Source organism: Chelonia mydas, chromosome 11, assembly GCF_015237465.2.
Source record: "Chelonia mydas isolate rCheMyd1 chromosome 11, rCheMyd1.pri.v2, whole genome shotgun sequence".
Classification (NCBI taxonomy): domain Eukaryota; kingdom Metazoa; phylum Chordata; order Testudines; family Cheloniidae; genus Chelonia; species Chelonia mydas.
In genome coordinates this window covers 41977039-41998028 of record NC_051251.2, presented here as the reverse complement: position 1 = coordinate 41998028, position 20990 = coordinate 41977039, and the positions used below count along the sequence as shown (strand labels likewise).

General features: G+C 40.1%; 1 protein-coding gene across 7 annotated transcripts in view; it reads left to right on the top strand.

Moving 5' to 3' along the window:
* Positions 1 to 20990, top strand: part of CHN1 (chimerin 1) — a 156614-nt gene that overhangs the window by 37602 nt on the left and 98022 nt on the right. For 6 of the 7 annotated variants that reach the window (XM_007060525.4, XM_043525355.1, XM_043525352.1 and 3 more), the window contains 2 exons: positions 8695 to 8733; positions 13330 to 13385. In XM_007060525.4, coding sequence (XP_007060587.2) covers positions 8695 to 8733; positions 13330 to 13385 — 95 coding nt within the window. The remainder of the gene's footprint in view (positions 1 to 8694; positions 8734 to 13329; positions 13386 to 20990) is intronic. The other variant, XM_037912870.2, reaches the window with a different exon arrangement.

Here is a 20990-nt window from a genome sequence, read left to right as displayed (position 1 = left end):
CCTGCCTGGCTGCAATTGAAAACATTTTCTGGTGGGTTGAGTTTCATCTTTGAGATTCTGTTGGCACTCATACTCTAAAAACAGAGAAGAAATGAAATATCCTGTTTGACTTGGCTATCTTCTTCATTTGAGAATGTCATCGTTAAGTAAATGCTGGCTGTTTTACAGTAGGTCAGGTAATTTCTTGAGCACATCCCATTAACATCTTGGAGATGCTAACCAACAGACCCTCAAGGCTGAAGAGGAGCGTTCTAGAGATTGTTTCTGAAAAAATGGCATACACCTAAACTGGCCATGGTGATTTGTCATACTGCTTCTAGCCCAGGGGCGGGCAAACTTTTTGGCCTGAGGGCCACATCGGGTTTCTGAAATTGTATGGAGGGCCGGTTAGGGGAGGCTGTGCCTCCCCAAACAGCCAGCCATGGCCCAGCCCCCGCCTCCTATCTGACCCCCTTGCTTCTCGCCCCCTGACGACCCCTCCTCTCCTTCCTGACTGCCCCCCCAGGACCACTGCCCCCATTCAACCCCCATTCCCCACCCTCTGACCGCCTCAACCCCATCCACGCCCTGACCACCCCCCGAACTCCCCTGACCTCTATCCAACCTCCCCCCCCCCCCCCGGCTCCCTGCCCCCTTAACGTGATGCTTGGAGCACCAGTGGCTGGCGGCACGGCTGCACCAAGACAGGCAGCTGCGCCGCACAGCACAGAGCACTGGGTCAGGCTGGGCATTGCAGCCCCGCTGCCCAGAGCATTGCACCGCGCCATGACTTGGCTGCAGGTAAGGGGCCGGGGGCTAGCCTCCGGGGCCGGGGGCTAGCCTCCTGGGCCAGGAGCTCAGGGGCCGGGCAGGACGGTCCCATGGGCCATAGTTTGCCCACCTCTGTTCTAGCCACTACTCTCCAATGAAGATCTGTTGTGTTCTACTTTTCAAAAGAGACTAGAGACTGGAGACTAGAGACTGGGTGCTTCAATTTTGGGGGTGGTCACCCTCTGAAAAATCATGCCCCTTTAAGGTATGTCTAGCTGATCACCCAAAAATAGAGGCACCCAAACTTACTAGTCACTTTTGAAAATTTTTGAAAATCTAAATACCCAATCATTGATGTGCTAATAGGAATGTTGCCAGAGTAAAGCCAATCTATAACCTGAAATGTTAACACTGTTGTATTTCTGAAGCCCACTTTGAAACAAGTTTGCTCTTCTAGTTAATGTGCCTTCTTCCATATGCCTTCTGAAATAATACTTAATGATGCCTCAAATTCTTTTCTCTCTCCTTGCATTTGGAAATGCCTATCATTCTCAAGGGAGTACTTAACCTCTGCATGAACATCAGCATTAACATAGAAGTACCCCATTAGCCTGTTGCGTGGTTGTCCTTGGTGGCCCGCTGTCCCTGGTTCTTGACAGTAGTGTGCATACACATAATAGGCGAGGAAAATCCTTTGCCCTTTTCTGCTTGTAAACCTACTATTTTTCTGAAGGCACATCGAGTTCCATGGTAACCATTACATGGGTGAATAAATGGACATGTCAGCTTTGTTATGTTCCTTCATTCTTTGGCAGTTAAATTTTGAAATGCTGTGTTGTAACCAGAAGCAAGGTAAAGAGGCCCAGAGCATTTAAGATATTGCCAGTGCTGATTGGCCAGTGAACTAGTCATAACACAAGAGAGAAATGTTTTAAATTTTCTAATATTTCTCCTAAATTAAGAGTCAAACCATCCTTTTGTCTTGTATTTTTAAGAAGCTAACTTTTTAATTAACTATCCATTTAGAAATAGTTACATTGGATTCTTGTTTCCTAATCATTTTCCATTCAGCCTATTTGGGTACAACCTAGGTTGGTCCACAAGATTAGCAAGTTAAGGCCTGGTCTGTATTTGGATGGGATTTCACCAGAGAAAAACAAGGTTTGAGGAGATGTTCCGGCAGCTCAGCCAGCGGTAGCATTATTGTAACTGTCTGTTAAGCCATCCCTCCAGTATGATGTTATAGACCACTTGCTGCTGGAGATGACATCTATTAAAAGTAAAACTGAAGTCCCTACATGAACAGGGGGTTTATCCAAATTAGGATTGAGTCAGGATAATTATATTCTGCCTAGCTAAATTAAATGTAGTTTTAGTTAGATATTATGTACATCACTTACTGTCCTAAATTGTTTTATGTTTTGCCATGCATGGTTAAGCAGCTGTTGATCCAGCCCAAAGCTGATCGAACTTCAGTAAGGTGGTGAAATGGTTCCTCCTTCTTCTAAATATATGTAAACTTTTTATTCTTTCTATAAAAGGAATACACAGAGACAAGCAGTCTCAACAGTTTTTTTGAGGCAATGATAAAACAGCTTTGATATCTATGATTAAACTGTTCATTTTGCAAGCATTAAAATTAGACCAGCTTTATCTAAAGACATAAAAAGAACATGCGACTGAAGGAAGAAAGAAGGAAAAGAACAAAGGAAATGCTATGCTTAAATGTCAGAATTAGCCATTTATGTGCCCAAGAACCTGAAATGTTCTTGTACTGTTTTGTGATCTATATATGAATTTCTCATAAATAGCTGCCTCTAAGTGGAGTCCATTCTCTCAGGGCTAGCATGTTTCAGATTTCATTGTCAGCCTGTCATTTGTTGGCTACAATTTGACTTCTAATGACCTGTGGCATTTTTGTACGATGCCTTCCTCAGCTCCATCACATTATGAAATGAATTCTTCCTTATTAAGGAGGGCAAAATTGTCCTCTGGCCCAGGAGAGAATACATCGAGTTTTCTTCACATACTCCTTTCCCGGTATGGATATTCTGCCCTTGCCAATTACATGGGCAGAGCTCATCAGCCTACCATAGATTGGCAAATCTTCCACCCATATCTCCAGGTCAAAAAGGAAAAGAGGGGACAGCTGGACCTCTGAGAGACTTGAGAATGAGTTCATCTAGGTAACGAAGGATGGTTGAGGAGTGGTGAGAAGGTGGGATTTACATGCTGAACATGTTGGGTATGGGAGTAGGCAGGTTGCGGAGGAGCTGGGATGGGCTAAAATGGGGAGCAGAACCAGCAGTTAGCATGGGGTGAGGGTGGGCCTCTGCGGTGTGAGTGGTAACTGTTGAGCTCAGAAGCAGGCCAGAAGCTGGAGAAGAAGAGAACAGTGTGCTGTTTGTGAGGACATAGGAGAGCACTAAGGAAGAATTGGGAATTGTCTGGAGGGCCCAAAGTTTCATTGCCCAGCAAAGGGAGATGAGTAGGCAAATGCTGGTGGCTTGCCCCTGCCATTGAGAAGGCTAAGGTATGATCTGTCACACTGTTGTGACTTCCAGTGACTTCATGATGTGTGGGACTGGGTGGAGCCTCTGCTGCTGCTGTTCGGGGCCCTATGTTCCTCCAGTTCTGACTTGAGTTGTGGGTAGATATTGCACTCAGTTTTGAACTAGTGTGCAGAGCCAGGACCGCTCCTCTCTTTCATGGCACATACACTTCTGCAGCGAGACACTCATCTCATGGACAGGTCTCATTCTGCTCTTGGTCCAACATAGCAGGAATCCACTGCAGGATACAAGAACTGTGGACAGTGGCCTCTTCATGCTCTCCATGCTTTTAATACGTGGAAATATCCTGAACTATTTCCCCCTTACTTTATAAATGTCTTTGAGTCTCAGTAGGATAAAAAGTGCTATATCAATGTAAAATGATGTTCTCTTCATTTAACCTTATGGATACGTATGACAGGGATCTTTAGGAGCTAAGAAGTTAGTGCAGGTTTTGAAAAAACAGCTGTTTCTTACTGAGCTGTCCTAAGCTGGCAAATTATTAGATGTCAATGTGGCTTTAGGCCAGTGTTTCTCAAATGCACCATGACCTTTTCTTGTGACGACAGCCTCCTGGGCTGTGATGGGGGGGGGGGGGCGCAAAGCAGTGGCCCCTCTCCCAGAGCCGCCAGCAATGTTTGTGCCCTGCCTCCCTCTGAAGAGACAAACACTGGAGGTGCAGGAAGTTGGTGAATTCCTAACTTTCCTGGGGGTAGGGATGGCAGGCTTTGGGCTCCGTCCATGCGGTGGTAGGCTCTGGTTCCAGGCTCCGGCCCCAGGCTCACCACCCCTGCCATCGTCCCTTGACCCCACTGCCTCCCTGCCCACCTCCCCATCCAGGGCTTAATTTGTCCCAGAGCTTGCTGGGACTGAGTAAGTCTGCTGTGAAAAGTGATATTAACAAACATACAGATATCACTTTTCACAGCAGAAGACTTACCAGCTAGTGAATCTTAGGAGGGGGGAAAAAAAAAGCTCAACCAAAAAAGCAAAAGAAACAACAACAAAAAGACAAGAACATACAAAGCACCTTATTTGTGTTTCTAGTCTGTTTAGGTCCAGTAAAGAATAGAGACAAATGTAAATTATTTTTATTACTGAGTTGGAAAAAAAACCTACACAAATAAATTACAATGATTTGGATATGTATATGTGCATATTTATTTTGTTTTTCTTAAAGTTAATTAAGTATTTTAGGAAAAAGCGTCAGCGTGGCCACCAGCAAGAGTTGGTGGCTGCACTATGAAGCCACCAAAAAGTTTGTTGCGTGAACCCCTGCTTTAGGCTAGGATGATTTCAGAAATCCCAGTGTTGTATTTCAGTAGCCTCTCCTCCACATATCCCCTTTTCTTTTTCTTCCTTCCTTTTCAGAGCAAGATTTTTGTAGACTTCAAAAATTGCCTGGATGAGGGAAATTTGTCAGTTTTTTTCTGATGCATTGCCATTTTAAAAACAAGACTTCTTGCTCCTTCTGTTGCAATAACTAAATACTGTGCCTGTAAAGTTATCCTAGCTCTGGTTGAAGTGGCAAATTTACTAAACTGTGCTATGAGCATGATCCTAAAAACTGTTACTGAGTGTAACACTTTGAGTACTCAAATTGTCATCTGTAGGACTACACCCAGTAGTAAGGGTTTGCAGCGCCAGGTTAAATATTCAGATTAATTAAATATAAATTAACTAAAAAATACTGTAGAGGAAAAACATGATGCACAACTTGCAGAAAATGGTTTGATCTTATTATGAGAACTTTAGAGCAGAGTGCAGGCATTGCACTGATAGGCATTATAGAAAAACCTGAGAGAGATTGACAGAGTAGAGTTTACATCATTAATTAAAAAACACTGTTGTGTTGGTGGGAACCTTTATATTTTGGGCCAGTTTTGCAGCACACTGTATCTCTGAATTGTGACTTAAAAAAACAGACCATGTCTGGCCTAAATTTTCAGTGATTAGTGATCTGGGTATCTTAATTTTTGGATGCCCAACTGGACACCTTAAAGAAAAAGCACCTGGCCTCTGAAAATCAGGCCTCTTCACAAAGCGTGCACCCAAAAATACTGTCCATATTTGGTCAGTATCGATAATTTTTTTAAAGATTTTAATAGTCCAATGCGGTGTTTAGACTTTATCTTTTTTTATCGGTAGGCAGCAGAGTAATTTTTATCATGTGCTAACAGCAACAGCACGCTGTTACAGACACAAGTGGACACTATAAAACCTCTCCTTCACTATTGTCATTGTGCTGTGCTTGCTGCTACACTATTTTATATCTGAGAACATTTTTTAAAATTACAATAGAAATGACCTTTTGTTTTTCATTCCCAAATGTGGAATGTTCTCTGGGAACTCTAGCAGTGTTAAGGTAGTAAAGCATGCTGACAGATTTTTAAACAAAATACTTGTGCACAGCTGCAGAACATAAATCATTCCTTCCAGTTTCAGAATTTTATAAATTGTTGTTATGTGGAAGTTACCTCTGTTCTTGTTTGACTTGAACGAGATTTTTTTGTTGAGGCAGAAATATTGTTGCTTCTCAGTTTTGTAAACATAATGCCCTTAGTTGTAATGATTACATAGCTGTAGTACATTCAAAAACAGTTTAAACAGCCAAGATATTTGTATTTCCATAATGGTCACCTCCCATTGTACAAATATTGGGGATGATGTTCTTTACTTGTCATTTATTTGTAAATAAAACCGATGCAAATGTTGTTTATAAAGTAGTAACAGTAAACCAAAAGCCAGCTAATAGTGTAGTAATATTCTTCTGGGAATAAGGGCCCATTATTTTTAGACATAGGTTTTGCCATTTTCCACATGACATACAGTACAGTGCTGAGGGATCATGTTCCAGTGCTCCTACCATGCACCCCCTAACACTGCTTTAACTTAAAATAAAATAAAAATTAGAAATGGATATTCCTTAGTGTGTCTACTGATGATGATCTTTCAATGACACAGCATAAGGTGGACAGCTGAAAACCTCCATGCTATTGTGAGACACGAGGCAGGCAACCACGAGATGGTAGCATGTCTGCATGATCTCTTGGGGATTTGGCTAATGGGATTTTGGGGATCTATTTATCTGACCCAGATGCTCACTTATTAATAACAATCTTAATTATAAATGGTCCTGATACCAAGGCACTTGAGGCACTCTATAAGCAATTAATATATGATAGTCATATATAGTAATTAAAATGTCACACAAGATAGATCATAAAAAGCCAGACAAAATGACAGCTATACAAATACGGTGGAAAGTGCAAGGTGGAGCAGTTACCATCCATAGCTGATAGCAATTAAAATAGAAAACATTCCTGAGTTAGAAGTGTTTACAGATGTTTCTGAATGGGGAAGGGGTGGTTTAAGATAAATATCCACAGGAAGTAAGTGCCATACCCTAAGGGAATGCAAGCCTAAGACTTTCCCAGCCTCAAGTTCTATGGTAGAATCCCTGAAAGGTGGATGGATGATGCCAGAGTGAAGATGTCTGTCACTACAAGGCTCAAAGAAGAGGTCTCAAATGTAGTCAGATACATAGATTATAAGGCCAGAATGGACCATTGTGGTGATCTAGTCTGACCTGAATAACACAGGCCATAGGACTTCCATGAATTAACTTCTGTTTGAACAAGCACACATCTTTTAAACAAACATCTTCTGTTTGTGTATTCAAGATGATAGTCAGAAGTTAAGTGGGTATGTTTGAGGCATCAGACAGCATCAGTGCCAGCGGATATTTGCCTACCAAAGTTTGTGGTGTAGCAGAAAACACTGGCATCTACACTCAAGTGTGGTTGTGTTTCATAGATCCTGCAACATGCAGAGTGCCACTGACTCCAATCAACTGCAATGGGAGGTGAGGTAGCTCATCATCTTGTAGGATCAGTAGCTCATGGGATCAAAACCAAAGTTAGGGGGTACCTGATAGGAGTAGAGCAGTGGTTCCCAGACTTGTTCCGCCACTTGTGCATTGAAAGCCCCTGGCGGGCTGGGCCGGTTTGTTTATCTGCCACATCTGCAGGTTCGGCTGATAGCAGCTCCCAGTGGCTGCGGTTCGCTGCTCCAGGCCAATAGGAGCTGCTGGAAGCGGCGGTCAGTACGTCCCTCAACCCGCGCTGCTTCCAGCAGCTCCCATTGGCCTGGAGCAGCGAACCGCGGCCACTGGGAGCCGCGATCAGCTGAACCTGTGGACGCAGCAGGTAAACAAACCGGCCCAGCCCGCCAGGGGCTTTCCCTGCACAAGCAGCGGAACAAGTTTGGGAACCACTGGAGGAGAGGACTGGCACAAAGCGGCTGCAATGAGGGCCAGAATCTAGCCCTATTTTTTCACAGAACATTGTAACTTAAAACATCTGGTAAGTTGTCAGCAAGTCACAAGACAGACAGAACCTAGAAAACCAATTTATTTTTATGACAAACTCCAAAGTACACAACAAGAACTAAAGTTTGAGGTTTGCAAGATTTCCATTTGCAGACAAGCTCATGTGGTATAATTACAGCATCTGATAATTTTCCTATCTGGAGCTTGTACTCAGTATAAAAGGAATACAAGTTTTTTGCAACTTCTTCAATATTACTTATATGCTGTGAAGTGTATCAGATTGCAAATCATAGCTGAGATCAATGTAATTAGAAGATTTGAAAAAGAAGAGTGATCTCAGTAGAATAAAGTTACAAGATTGCTTCTTATACAGATTGATACCTTACAGTTCTCTTGCTTTCACAAATTTAGGGCCTGATTCTGCTAGCATTGACGTCTATAGCAGTTTGGCCTCTGATTTCAGAGGAAGAATGTAGTATCCCTTTACATAGTTTTTGCGCCCTCTTGAGACACTGTCTTCTAAAACAAACACAGAATACAGTAAACTCTACTAGAGAGCTCACAAACTATGGAAAGGGATACACCCAATTCCAAAACACTTCAGAGAAGGACTGGGTCATTAATAGTTGGAATGAAAGTTGATTGATCTGATCTTAAGTTAAATATCTTTAAGGAAATATTATTTTCTAATATAAACTTTTTAAAAAAAGCATATTTAAAGAAAGCATCGTGCTTTTTCTTCCCAGTTTTGCACTTCTATTTATAGTAGCATTAGGGTTCTATGTAAATTGGCCATCTTGCCAAGTGGTATTCTATTGCTCTTCTTCCATCTTGTTTTGAAAAATACCTTTAAAGATTTCTAAATAAAGAAGAGAAGAATCTTTGCACTTGCATTCATTTTTTATACCTCCCTTTTTGTAGTTTTTAAAATGCCAATAGTATTAGAATATACTGCAGCTAGATTTTTGTACAGTTATCTTGCTGAATTTATTAACGCTTCTGCTGGAAGGCGTTTACCTTGTTTTTAATAGTGTATTTAGATAAGTGTCATTATTCTTTCAGATACTGATGAATACCGACCACCTGTTTGGAAATCTTACTGTGAGTATTCAAACAGATTTTTTTTAAAATGTTGATACAAAAACCTTTCATTTCTAGTGCTTTTACAACAATTGAAATATCATGTTTATCGAGATATAAGCTCAAGAAACATTGTGCATTAATATGAAGAATAGCAGGGAATGTTGTCATTTGGAGACACTTGCACTCCTTGATGCCAAAGGCCAAGTGCAGCTGTACAGTCCCTGGGGTTGGATTTTGTAAACCTTGTTCACATGAGTGTTCCCATTAATGTCAATGAGACTACTTGCACAGGTATGGCCTGCTGGCGTAGTTCCTTAGGGCGTTAGTGACCTGGATTCTTGCATGTAAAAGCCTGATATCACATGGGAACATTTTAAGGCCAATTTGTCTTAACCACATGCACCACTGGAGTTGAGACTAGAACTAGCTGAAAAAGTTTGTTCTGAATTTGCCGATTCAGCGAAATCAGGACATTTCACCAATGTTCTGATGGAACCCAGCCATGCAGACAGCTCTGGGACAAGAACTTCAGAGCTTCCTGGGTCTGCAGCTTCAGGGCAACCCATCAGGCTGCCTGCCTCAGAGCCAAGGGTCCATTCCCTCCCTTTCAAGGACAGTTTCGAAGTTTTTGGGTTTCGTTCCTAATCAAAATGAAACCAGATTTAGAAATATCTAAATCCTCCATGAAACAGAATTACCTTTCTACACACATTGTAACTGAAAGAGACTGAGATGAATGAACACGAGAAGTGATGCATTAGAAAAGGAAAAGTGAAACTGCTGTTAGGATGCCACACCTGTAACTTCTGCTTCCTTGCCTGTATGCATAAGGAGGAGGCACTGGGCTTGGTGAAGCTGTGGGGGATTGGCAGAAAGAATCAGCCTTTATTTAACAACAGATTTTCAGAGTGTGTGTGTGGCTAAACAACTACTTTTAAAATGCCTCTAACTCTACATTTTCTGACATATTTTTGAGGCTAGATGTCCTTCTGAGATCATGTCCAAAGACTAGAGCCAGCACGAGGCATAAGCAGACTAAGCAATTGCCTAGTGCCCCAAGCAGCTCAAGGGACTCCCTATTAATTATTAGTATGTGTTGTATGTGTAGGGCCCCCCACAAACTATTCCTGCTTTGGGCCCCAAATGGGCTAGCAACAGCACTGCCAAAGACACATTAAAGCAGCACTTAACATAATGAAAGAATTCACCTGTGTAAATTGGGACTTATGATTCAGCGTCCAAAAGAATGCATTTATTTCAAAATTACTGCACATCATGGAATCTGTTCTACTGAGTTTAAGGTTGTAAGTTTGTGTTAAACCTTTGACAAAAAAATTTATTATTTTTGAAGTGTAAGATGTTACTAAAGTTTATAGAGACTGGATTAAAATAGTTCTTATCAACTGAAAATATATAATAGAGATAAGAGGAAGAAAAGACCTTTTGAATCATTTAGTTAATGACTTTGCTAATGCAGGATTATTCTCTACAGCAGGGGTTCTCAAACTGGGGGTTGGGACCCCTCAGGGGATCGCAAGGTTATTACATGGGGGGCACGAGCTGTCAGCCTCAACTCCAAACCCTCCAGCATTTGTAATTGTGTTAAATATATAAACAAGTTTTTTAATTTATAAGGGGGATCGTACTCAGAGACTTGCTATGTGAAAGGGGTCACCAGTACAATAGTTTGAGAACCACTGCTCTACAGTATATATTCTAGGTCTAAATGCACAGAACTTCCATCTTTTCTGAAACATTCACTTTCAGTTTCCATGAGTCCTGCAGATATTGGATGGTTCTGGTACAACAGGCACTTACTTTGTAGACAGCATTGCCAACCCCAAACATTCAAAAATCATGAGTTGTGCCTCAAAACCCCCAAAACATTAGTGTTGGGGTTTTTTTACTTGCCATCTGGTTTCTGAGCATTTAAGATGAACTCAAGTAATAGTTTCAAGCTTTTCTCTGCTGCCATGAAGACTAGAAACTTAGATTTTTTTAAAAAATCCCAAAAGCTGAGATTCTTGTATAATCTCTAGTTTCCAGACGCTGAGCCTTTAACTAAAACATCTAATATTGTGAGACTCATGAGAAATTCAAGAGGGTTGACAACACTGCATAAGCCTTAAAATTTTAGCAACTTCAGAACCTTTTAAAACTTATTTTAAATTAATTGAAATGAATGAAAAATAAGCAGCAAGGATAGGGAAAAATGCTAAAGATTTTCTCCCAGCTGTCTTTGGTCTTCTCTTTAGATAGTTTAATGTGAAGGAACTGAACGTGAGTAACAATCTCCAACCCATTCAACTGCTGTCGCATAATTGCGGTGGTTGGAACCTCAGTCTGCATGTGAACGTAGAAGCAATCTCTGTGTGTGGCTCTGAATCATAACTTATTACGTCAGTGACTTGCCATATGTCAAGCCAGTCACTTAAAATAAAGGCACTTACACATAAAGTGATTTGAAGCAAGCTTTTGCCTTGTAGATGATGGTTAAAGAATAAAATTGGAGTACATTGTAGCTTTTATATTAAACATCATTAATCATAACAGCTGTTCACATAGTGTTTGTCACCAAGCTCTGTATGTTTTGCTTTCAGTTGCAAATATTAATAATAAATCACAGTACTGTACCTTCTGTGAACTCAATGAACTCTGCCTTTTCGTTCATTTTATTTTACGCCCTCATCTGTAATGAGGTGTCCAACCTTTACAACACCAAAGCCTCGTTGGCAGCTATCCCAGTAGCTAAAGCAACGCACATCATTTGTAGATGCAACTTATGTTTTTCATAATTTTCCGTAATTAGAAGTAAGTGCACACAGTCATATTATTTGCTTGTGTTGCTGTCTCGATGAATGAATAGAAATGTCTTATTCGAGTTCACTAGGAATAGTAGCGGCAAGGAAACAGCAGCTGATAGCTTGGTTCTCATGCAGCAGTTATAGGAAAAGGATAGAGAGCACATTTTATAACTTGACAGACCACATAGTGTGTTCCTGACCTGCAAAGAATAAAAGGCACAGTCTTTGAGGAGAAGGTCATCTTCAGAAAATTTTTCTAATGTTGATGTGAGGCAAGAAATGATTACCTTGAATTTTTTAGTGCTCTACGGAGCCTGTCACTTGTGACTATCCATCATCACATTTTCAAATCTAAAATTATCCGTTCTCTTGCTCTGAATTTTTTCATATAAAATCTGAGCTAGTTCTCCACAAGTATCAGATTTGGATCAGGGAATAATTTCTTCATTTGTGGCATAAAATATTATTTTTATAGTGGAAACTGGGAGTAGTCCATCCTGAGGAAAATAAATGTTCATGCTTTACTTCCAATGAAAGTTGCTAATTTTACATTATTTTGCTGTTTTTTCATCACTTGCAAACATCACCTTTTTAATAGCTCTGCAAAACAGTTTTTTAAAAGTGGTGAAATAGGTTTTTTTAATGAAATCAAGATAAAAACGTTGCTCCTCCCTTTCCCCCCTTTGGAACAAGGATCTCTAGTGTGAATATTTACTTGTCATCTAACACTTAGCCATTTTCTCCATTGTGATTCTTATATTCTTAGCATTTTAACGAAGTATGAGTGTCAGAAAAATAGTTATGGTCAAATGCCAAGCATAATAAAATAAAATCTCATTGGATAAACTAATTTATGTTCTTGTTACGTGAAAGAAGTGACAGCACATGTTATCAGAGTCCTTTGCGAGTAATATTGTTTGAAAATTAATTTAATTTTAAGGGATTACATCTCTCAATGTCTATTTCAGAAAGAAATCTAATCAGATCAAAATTTTTGTAATGATAAAATAAGTATCAACAGCCTCATTTTTAAGGTGATTTGCCAAATCAAACTACTTTAGAAGGAGGAGCTGAATGTCCCTCCTTTATAGCACAGTAGCATGTTACTATCATAAATTTACAACTTACTTTTAAAAATGCCTTGGTCTTGGTGAGGTTCAATTTTTAAAGGATAACAAAAATAGATATTTTGGTATTTGTACCCATTTTAAAATAGGTTACATTTTAGGCCTTGACTATGGGAAACTGCCCACTGAACGACCATAGGTTCACAGCCATAAACGACATTTTGTTTGCTCAGAAAGGTTAGTGAGCAATCATAAAGACAGAGGGCCTGATTCTACAAAGCTCTGAGTTTCTTCTTCAAGGTCCTGAAGAGCTTCAGTCCCAAGTGAAATCAATGGGAGTTGAAGGTGAGCAGCGCCTTGCAGGACGTGGTCAGTGCCTTACAGCACTGACTGTGAACCCTCTCGCTGAAGACCAGAGTTGTAGAACCAACATGTTTTTGATGTATTGTGAAATGAAGTTTGTATTGATCATAACTTCTGTTCTTTTCTGCCTAAGTCTAGCTTTTTTCCCACCTTGCCCAGTTATTACACAGTAATTAATTAGTTAAATGAATTCTAATAGCGAGTGGTTTCTGATTCATTGTGAATCAATTATAATATCTTGGCTTATGTATCCCTCTGCACAAAATCTTGCAGCAAGTATTTTTTAATCAAAATTTAATGTTATAAAATGCATAATATAACACAAACAATTCTGTGTTAAGCAGAAAACTGAAATATATTTAACTTCTGCCTTCTCTCAGTGTATCAGTTGCAACAGGAAGCTCCCCATCCTAGAAGGATTACCTGCACTTTTGAGGTGGGTATTATAATGATCCAAAGCTTTACATTGTCCACAAACTCCAGATCCATCCACGCACGCTACATTCTGAACAACTACTACATGGGAGACATGGAAGTATTATGTAGAGGGCAACTTGAATACATTGCTTTTGCTGAAGTTAAAGGGGCACCATCAACTGGAAATCTGGTTAATTTGAAATAAGAGTTAAAAAGATTTTCAGGTACCACATCTGCCCTCTGCAAAGACCTGGTAACTTTAGCAATTTTTATTTACAGTTACACTTTTCTATTTTTATAAAACATTTCTGTGTCCCCTCTTTTGTGTGAAAGATGCCCACAAACAGGGGAAACTGACTGTACAGGGCAAATACCAAGACTGTCCCTACGTTATTAAATGCACATAATAAATACAGTGAAAGAACAGTGAATTCCTCCTCCCATCCCAATCTTTCAGTAATAGTCACCTGAAGCATTACTGGCAATAGTAGCTAAAACAGACAGAAAGTGTGGGCCCTGGTGCTTCAGTTGTGGAATCCTATTGAAGCATAGGGAATACCCATCAGTGCAGAGGGTCAGCTCATATAGCTCAGATTGTAGGACCAGGACCTAAAGTGATACTGTTCCTTTAATGCTGTTTAACAAGACTAGCATTCTTTCGTAACTGTTTTGAAATTGTAGATTAAAATATAGGAGTGTTTTAATTGATATTGAACATCATGTCAGTAAGTTTTTATGCGTAACTCTATCCCATTGCTACATCTAGGAACTTGGGAAACATCAGTGTCAATTTTAAGAATGCTGAAATGTTGGGTTTGATTCATTAAATGATATTACAAAACAGTGCTCATACTAAACCATTGCAAGTTATTGAATTGTTCAGATTTAATTGCAACAGTTTTATCATGCAACAAGAGAGAGGAAATTAATCTCTGGAATGTGTTTGTCATATTGACATAGCATTAAATATAATGGAGCATAGTACTGTCAGGGGCATTAATAGCTTATAGCTTAGATCACAAAGAGGATTACTTTACTGACTTAAACAGGGATTTCTCTGTACTCTCTTTCAAATGCCCAATTGCAGTTCTTCCAAATAGTCTGTCAAGTTCTAGGATAAAAAATAGAGATTTAATGGGAGTCAAATGCTTCATTTTAATGGAAACACCCTCATCTTCCATGATTAACCTGGCAGGTTTGCATTTTTGCAATAGGTGTTTAGCTATAGTTGATCGCTCTTTCATGTAGCTATATCTTGATCAAGCGTGACAGACTAATTTTTTAATGGAACGTGTCTCAGCAAGAAAAATTAGTTTTAAAAAATGTTTTGTGCTGTTAATGAGTTTGCTAATAAGGAAACAACATCTAAGCTGTTATTGTTTCTGTACAGAAAGCTTACACATTAATATTGAAGTTGAGATTTTAATCACACAGAAATAATTACATTCACAGTTTTTGTTTCCACTTCAACCTTTCTATTTTTCCTTTCATGTATTCAGCACAATAGGATTTTTTGTGATATCACTCAAAATTACACATATTCATTTGGGTATGGTGCTTTTTTACTCCCTGCCTGTGATGGGGCGGCTGCGCAGAACCCAGCCAATCCGGAAATGGCTCATTGGGAGAGCCAATCAAGAGAAGGCTTACTGGAGCAGCCCATATATAAAGGGCTGCTCAGCAGAGCAAAGGCAGTTTCTTCTTGGAGGACAAAGGGAAAGAACTGTCTGCTGAGGAGCACCGTAGATATTACAGTGCTGGGCAGAATAGCGGAGCAATAGGGGAGCTCTTGGCCGACCATGGCCAGACTGAGGCCCTAAAGCAGGGCAGGGAAGGTGCTAGGGCTACAGAGGAAGTGGCCCAGGGAAAGTAGGCAGCAGGAATAGGAGGAGGGGCAATAAGTGGCTGCCAGCTATAGGGTCCCTGGGCCGGGACCCAGAATAGCGAGCAGGCCTGGGTCCCTCCCGCTCTTTACCCATACTAGCCAATGAGGAGAGTGGCCTAAATTCAGACTGCAGTTTGCCCCTGAAGCCGGGGCTGGACTAGAAACTTCAGTTGGCTGCTGAGGCTAGTGGAAGGACAGAAGGAGACAGCGGGTTGGGGCACAGTCGGAGGACACCGCGGTCTGGGAGCACCGCGGGTTCAGATGGTGGAGACGGTGGAGGAAGTGGAAGGGATGACGAGCAAGACATCACTAGTAAAAGGTGCCCTGGTGGTCCAAGAGAGCTAATTCCCAGCACGACCAGTAAGAGGTACCGCGGCGGTGGTTCTGCACCGTTACACTGCCCTAAACTGTTGTGTACTGTTGGTAGGTGTCAAGAAATAACTGCTGCTTTCCTCCCCAAAGGTTCCTGTGTTCCAGTGGTGGGTGAAATGCATCCAGTGTATATACATTTTAAGACTACAAAGCGCTCTTGGCAGGCTAATAGTGTAGACTGTTACATTTATTTATTTTGATGAGCTGTATCTTACATTGCCCTGCATTGTCTGTTGGTGTAACGAAAGATCGTATTGTAATGCATATGGATACTATGATAATGGGTGCCACTCAGGTACCTAGACAGTATGGGAACCTGAACTATACATGTCCTAATTTTTGTGTAGTCAGAGTCTCAACTTTACTATTGATATGTATAGCTTTCAGGATAAACTTCCCTTCTTAAATAAACAGAGAAATACAAAGTATGCAGGAATAGTGCAGCTGGAACTGCATGAAGAGGCCTTATAGAAAATAAAATAATGACTGCAGTTTGGTGCACAACATGTATGCTTCATGGACTTTTTTCCCCATAGTGGAGAGTTACCTATAATAATACAGAGGAGCTCTAGCCTTGTTTAGCTTAATAGATCTCTCAGGAGCACAGCACATGCCAATTTGGCTGCAGGCTGGTGTTTCTGTTAATGATTAATGCCCTGGGAAATGAGAGATCATGAGCAGGAGTCATGCAAAGATCTCCTTTATCATATTAGCAATACCACTAGACTGCCAAGGCAAGATATAAAAGATATTAAGTCATATACTATAGATAAACATTTTGGCATCTCTTTCAATTGCAGTAGTAGAACAAGCCTAGAACACCAGCTGGTCATTCATTCAAATTCTAATCAGATCCATACTTGCATTATTTTTAAAATCAGACAAGATCAGGCCAATTCATACTGGGGAGATCTTCAGGCATCCAGATGCTGCCACTTCAATTACAATTTACCTTTACTTAATTTTCTCATCCCAAGATGTATGTATATAGTTGCAGTATCATTGAGTTTACACATTAGTTTTAACATTTTATAAGTTATTGTACAGGTGGCAAATTGCAATTCGTGGTTATTTTAGGAAGAAATAGGCTGGAACTGAGCAGTGCTCACCTTGAATTACTGATGCAAGTTCTAGAGGGTATGTAGGTTTACTATAAAAAGAAAAGGAGTACTTGTGGCACCTTAGAGACTATAGGTTTACTATAGGTTTCAGAGTAGCAGCCGTGTTAGTCGGTATCCGTAAAAAGAAAAGGACTACTTGTGGCACCTTAGAGACTAACAAATTTATTAGAGCATAAGCTTTTGTGAGCTACAGCTCACTTCATCGGATGGTGAAGTGGAAAAGAGAGATTTTATGTACACAGAGAACATGAAGCAATGGGTGTTACCATACAGACTGTAACAAGAGTGATCAGGAAAGGTGAGCTATTACCAGCAGGAGAGCGGGGCTGGGGGGGAACGTTTTGTAGTGATAATCAAGGTGGGGCATTTCCAGCAGTTTACAAGAGCAGTAGGAGGGGAAATAGACAAGGGGAAAGAGTTTTACTTTGTGTAATGACACATCCACTCCCAGTCTTTATTCAAAAGATAAATTGAATAGATAAATCCTAAGTTAATTGTATCCAGTTTGCAAATTAATTCCAATTCAGCAGTCTCTCCTTGGAGACTGTTTACTATATAGTACCTAGAAAGGTCTCCGTGTTTAATCCTGTAATTGTAAAGTCTGTCAGACTCAACAGAGATGAGTGTTTGTACAATCACTTGTGAACATTCATAACACAAGGTTTCAGAGTAGCAGCCACGTTAGTCTGTATTCGCAAAAAGAAAAGGAGTACTTCATTGGATGAAGTGAGCTGTAGCTCACGAAAGCTTATGCTCAAATAAATTTTTTAGTCTCTGAGGTGCCACAAGTACTCCTTTTCTTTTTGTGAATACAGACTAACACGGCTGTTACTCTGAAATCTGTCATTAGTCTCTAGGGTGCCACAACTACTCCTTTTCTTGTTGCAAATACAGACTAACACGGCTGCTACTCTGAAACTTGCCCATAACAATGTTTTTCATTACAAGTACTGAACATACTGTGCAGCTGAGCCACAGCTGAAGTGAAAATATATTCAGTGAGTAGAAACGTGTTTATCCTTTTTCTGTGGTCTAAGCTCCTCCTGCTAGCTGAGCTTTGATCTGCTCTTTCTCAGCTGGGTTTCTATTAGCAGCCATGAGTGAGGGAGCGGGGAGCAGAATCTTCTAAGTAATTGAATAGTTCTGTTGTATAAGTAATTTTATAAATATTAGGAAGAGAATCCTAGTCCAAAGAATATCAGAGATTAGGGGGAGGGAGTAATATGTAATTTGGTATGGTATTAATTATGTTATTCCTCTTGTTGAAATAAGCAGGATGATTAAAGAAAAAGGTACTTGCCAAAGAGTAATTGGAAATCACACCATAAATAATGTTTATTCAAGGTGCAAAGGCACATGCTGCTACAAGAGATAATGTAGAGAGACATTACCAGCAAATAACCCAGTAACTTGAAAATGGTACTAAAATACTCCAACTATCCACTCTAACTCTGCTGAGGTCAATGGGTAATGTCAGGATAAAGGACTGGAGAATCAGCCCTTGGTTTTTTGGTTATGTGATGATGCAGCACAGCTGAGGCAGTTAACACTATAGCATTTTGAGTGAAAATAACATTGTGACTTAGTGCTGTAAATACTTAAGGATCTTTGAATTCTACATCAGATTCATACTGTGATTATAATATGAAATGTGGGTGCATTGTCCAAAGCATATTGTGGTTGCCTCTCTGGGCTGTGTGTGCATGCACGTGTGTGCGCATGAATATATATGTATAGTTAGAATCCGTCTTCAGGGCACCCCTTGCTGTCACAGCAGGGCACCTCACAATGAATTTAAAATAATCATATGTGAAAGGATATCAAGCCAGCCAAATGATTGAGTTAATTAAAATTACTGCCCTTTTTCGCCACATAATAAGACTCCATCCTAATCTTGTGCTAATGGCTAACAAGCCTGATTGAGCAGCATATCTAAATACCCTTGTCAAAGCAGCCTCTCTGGGTAGCTAAGAAGCATTTGATCACACTGAATGCGGGTATTTAATGTAAGTTGTTAAATTTAATCTTCAAGATGAGTTCATATGAATGAGCTTCACCCTAGGTGACTTCCCAAGGCACTGAGGACATTTCAGAATGACACAGTCAAGTGTCAGAGTGGTAGCCGTGTTAGTCTGTATCAGCGAAAAGAACGAGGAGTACTTGTGGCACCTTAGAGACTAACAAATTTATTTATTTACGGTCAAGTGTGAGGCGCATGCCAGGTCTACACCATTTATCTATTCACCCACTTCAGTTTTATTAGCCATACACCATTGTTTAGGGGAAAGTATAGAAACAAAACCAGAGCAGGACCATAGTGACTTGTGTGTTACAGTGCCTAGCACAATGGGGCCTAGATCCTTCCTGGGCTCTCTGGGCACTACTACAGTACAAATAATAATAATAATTGACAACAAATACCACATGGGTACCACTGTTATTTTCCATTCTAAGTACAGGGGAAAGTGTGCTATCTCTCATACCACAGAGTAGTAACTGTGGGTAAATGCTGACTTTGAAAAAAAAAGTACTAATTAGAACTGTGAGAATAACTGATTTTTCAGTTCGCTGGCAGTTCCAAAAAATAAAATAAGTTCTGTTTGGGTCAAACGGGGGGAAAAAAAAGTCCAGAATTTCCAGCACATTGAAAAAGGCGTTTCGAACCTATCATGTCATTCTCACATTCTCTTTCTGGCCCAATGACTATTCAAGTATTTTATAGAAAGTAGAACAGCTTCAGTAGTAGAAACTGAAAGAGCTCCATCCCAGAATCCCCTGTAGCCTGGCGGTTAGGACACTCACCTCGGCAGGGGACACCTGGATTCCAGTCCCTGCTTCAGTGAATATTTAATTATTTATACAAAGTGGGACAGCTTCAACAGAAGACATTGAGAGACCTCCATCCCCAGCATACTCCATCACCCAGGACACTCACCTAAGATGTTGGAGACCTTGGTTCGAGTCCCTGCTCCAGAGCATCCCCATCCCACCTCATTCTTATGCATCGTGCCGAAATACTCTTGCTGATGTAGCCCAAGACACTGAAATGTTTCTTTTTTATTATATGATTCATTTAAACATTTCTGAAGTTTTCTCTTTTTTTCATTTTTGACTAAAACAAATTTTCAAAATCGACACGTATTTGCAGAATGTTTCAGTCTTCCCAAAGCTGCATTTTTCGGAGGAAAAAAATGCTGGCCAAAATTTTTTGCCTAGATATAGAACTGACATAAAAAGTCTTTGCTAATACAAGAATCAACTTTTATGAACCCTGTACAAACCATTGCTATGATTATTGAAATGATAAGACAATTTACAAACTACTCTGAAAAATTTCTGAAACTCAAGGAAATTTAGCACTGACATTTACTTGGATGAAAGAAAAAATGAAGTCGTGGGGGACACATCTTATGCCTCATGTTAAATAAAATTTTCAATTAAGTGGCCCAGAAATACTGCAAAAAGCAAAAGACATTATGCGGAGATGGGGCACAGTTGGACTGACCTTTCTAGCAAGAATAGATTTAATTAAAATGATCATTCTCCTTCAGCTGCTTCATTTTATTATGGCAATATCCATATTTCATCTCAGAAAGTAAGTGGCTCCAATCTTGGAAGGCATGATTTTGCTCCTTTACATGAGTGTTGAGAAGAGTGAGAATAAGCATCATGAAACTCTATCGTGGAGAGCAAAAAGGAGGGTTAAACTTACCAAATCTGTATAGTTACTTTGTCAGCTAACTTTAGCTATCCCCGGATCTGTATTGACCAGGATGACATACATGGTGACTCAGAGAAATAGTGTTTCAGGAACTTTGTGGTATCAAAAGAAACTTTGCAAAAGATCATGGCAAGGTCAAACAGTGCTGCCAGTTCTGATGCACTTAATGGCAATATCAACTAAATTATGAAAAATGCTACGTGCTGACTAAAGAGATATGCCTGTGGGGAAACCTTTATGATAATACTCATAGTAAACACTGCAGAAAATAAGAGGCATATAATTTCCTGACCTACATTATATATTTGGCCTACAATAGTACAGTAATACATACAAATCAACTCTATTCCAAAGGCACAATCCAGCTGCTGCTAAAGTCAATGGAAAGACTCCCATTGATTCAGTGGGAGTTGGGTCAGGCCCTAACTGAATACATTCAAAATAAACAACAAAAAAACCAATACAATAGGATGGGGTAATGAGACAACATGGGAGGTTATAAAGAAACAGGCATGTAAATTAGGT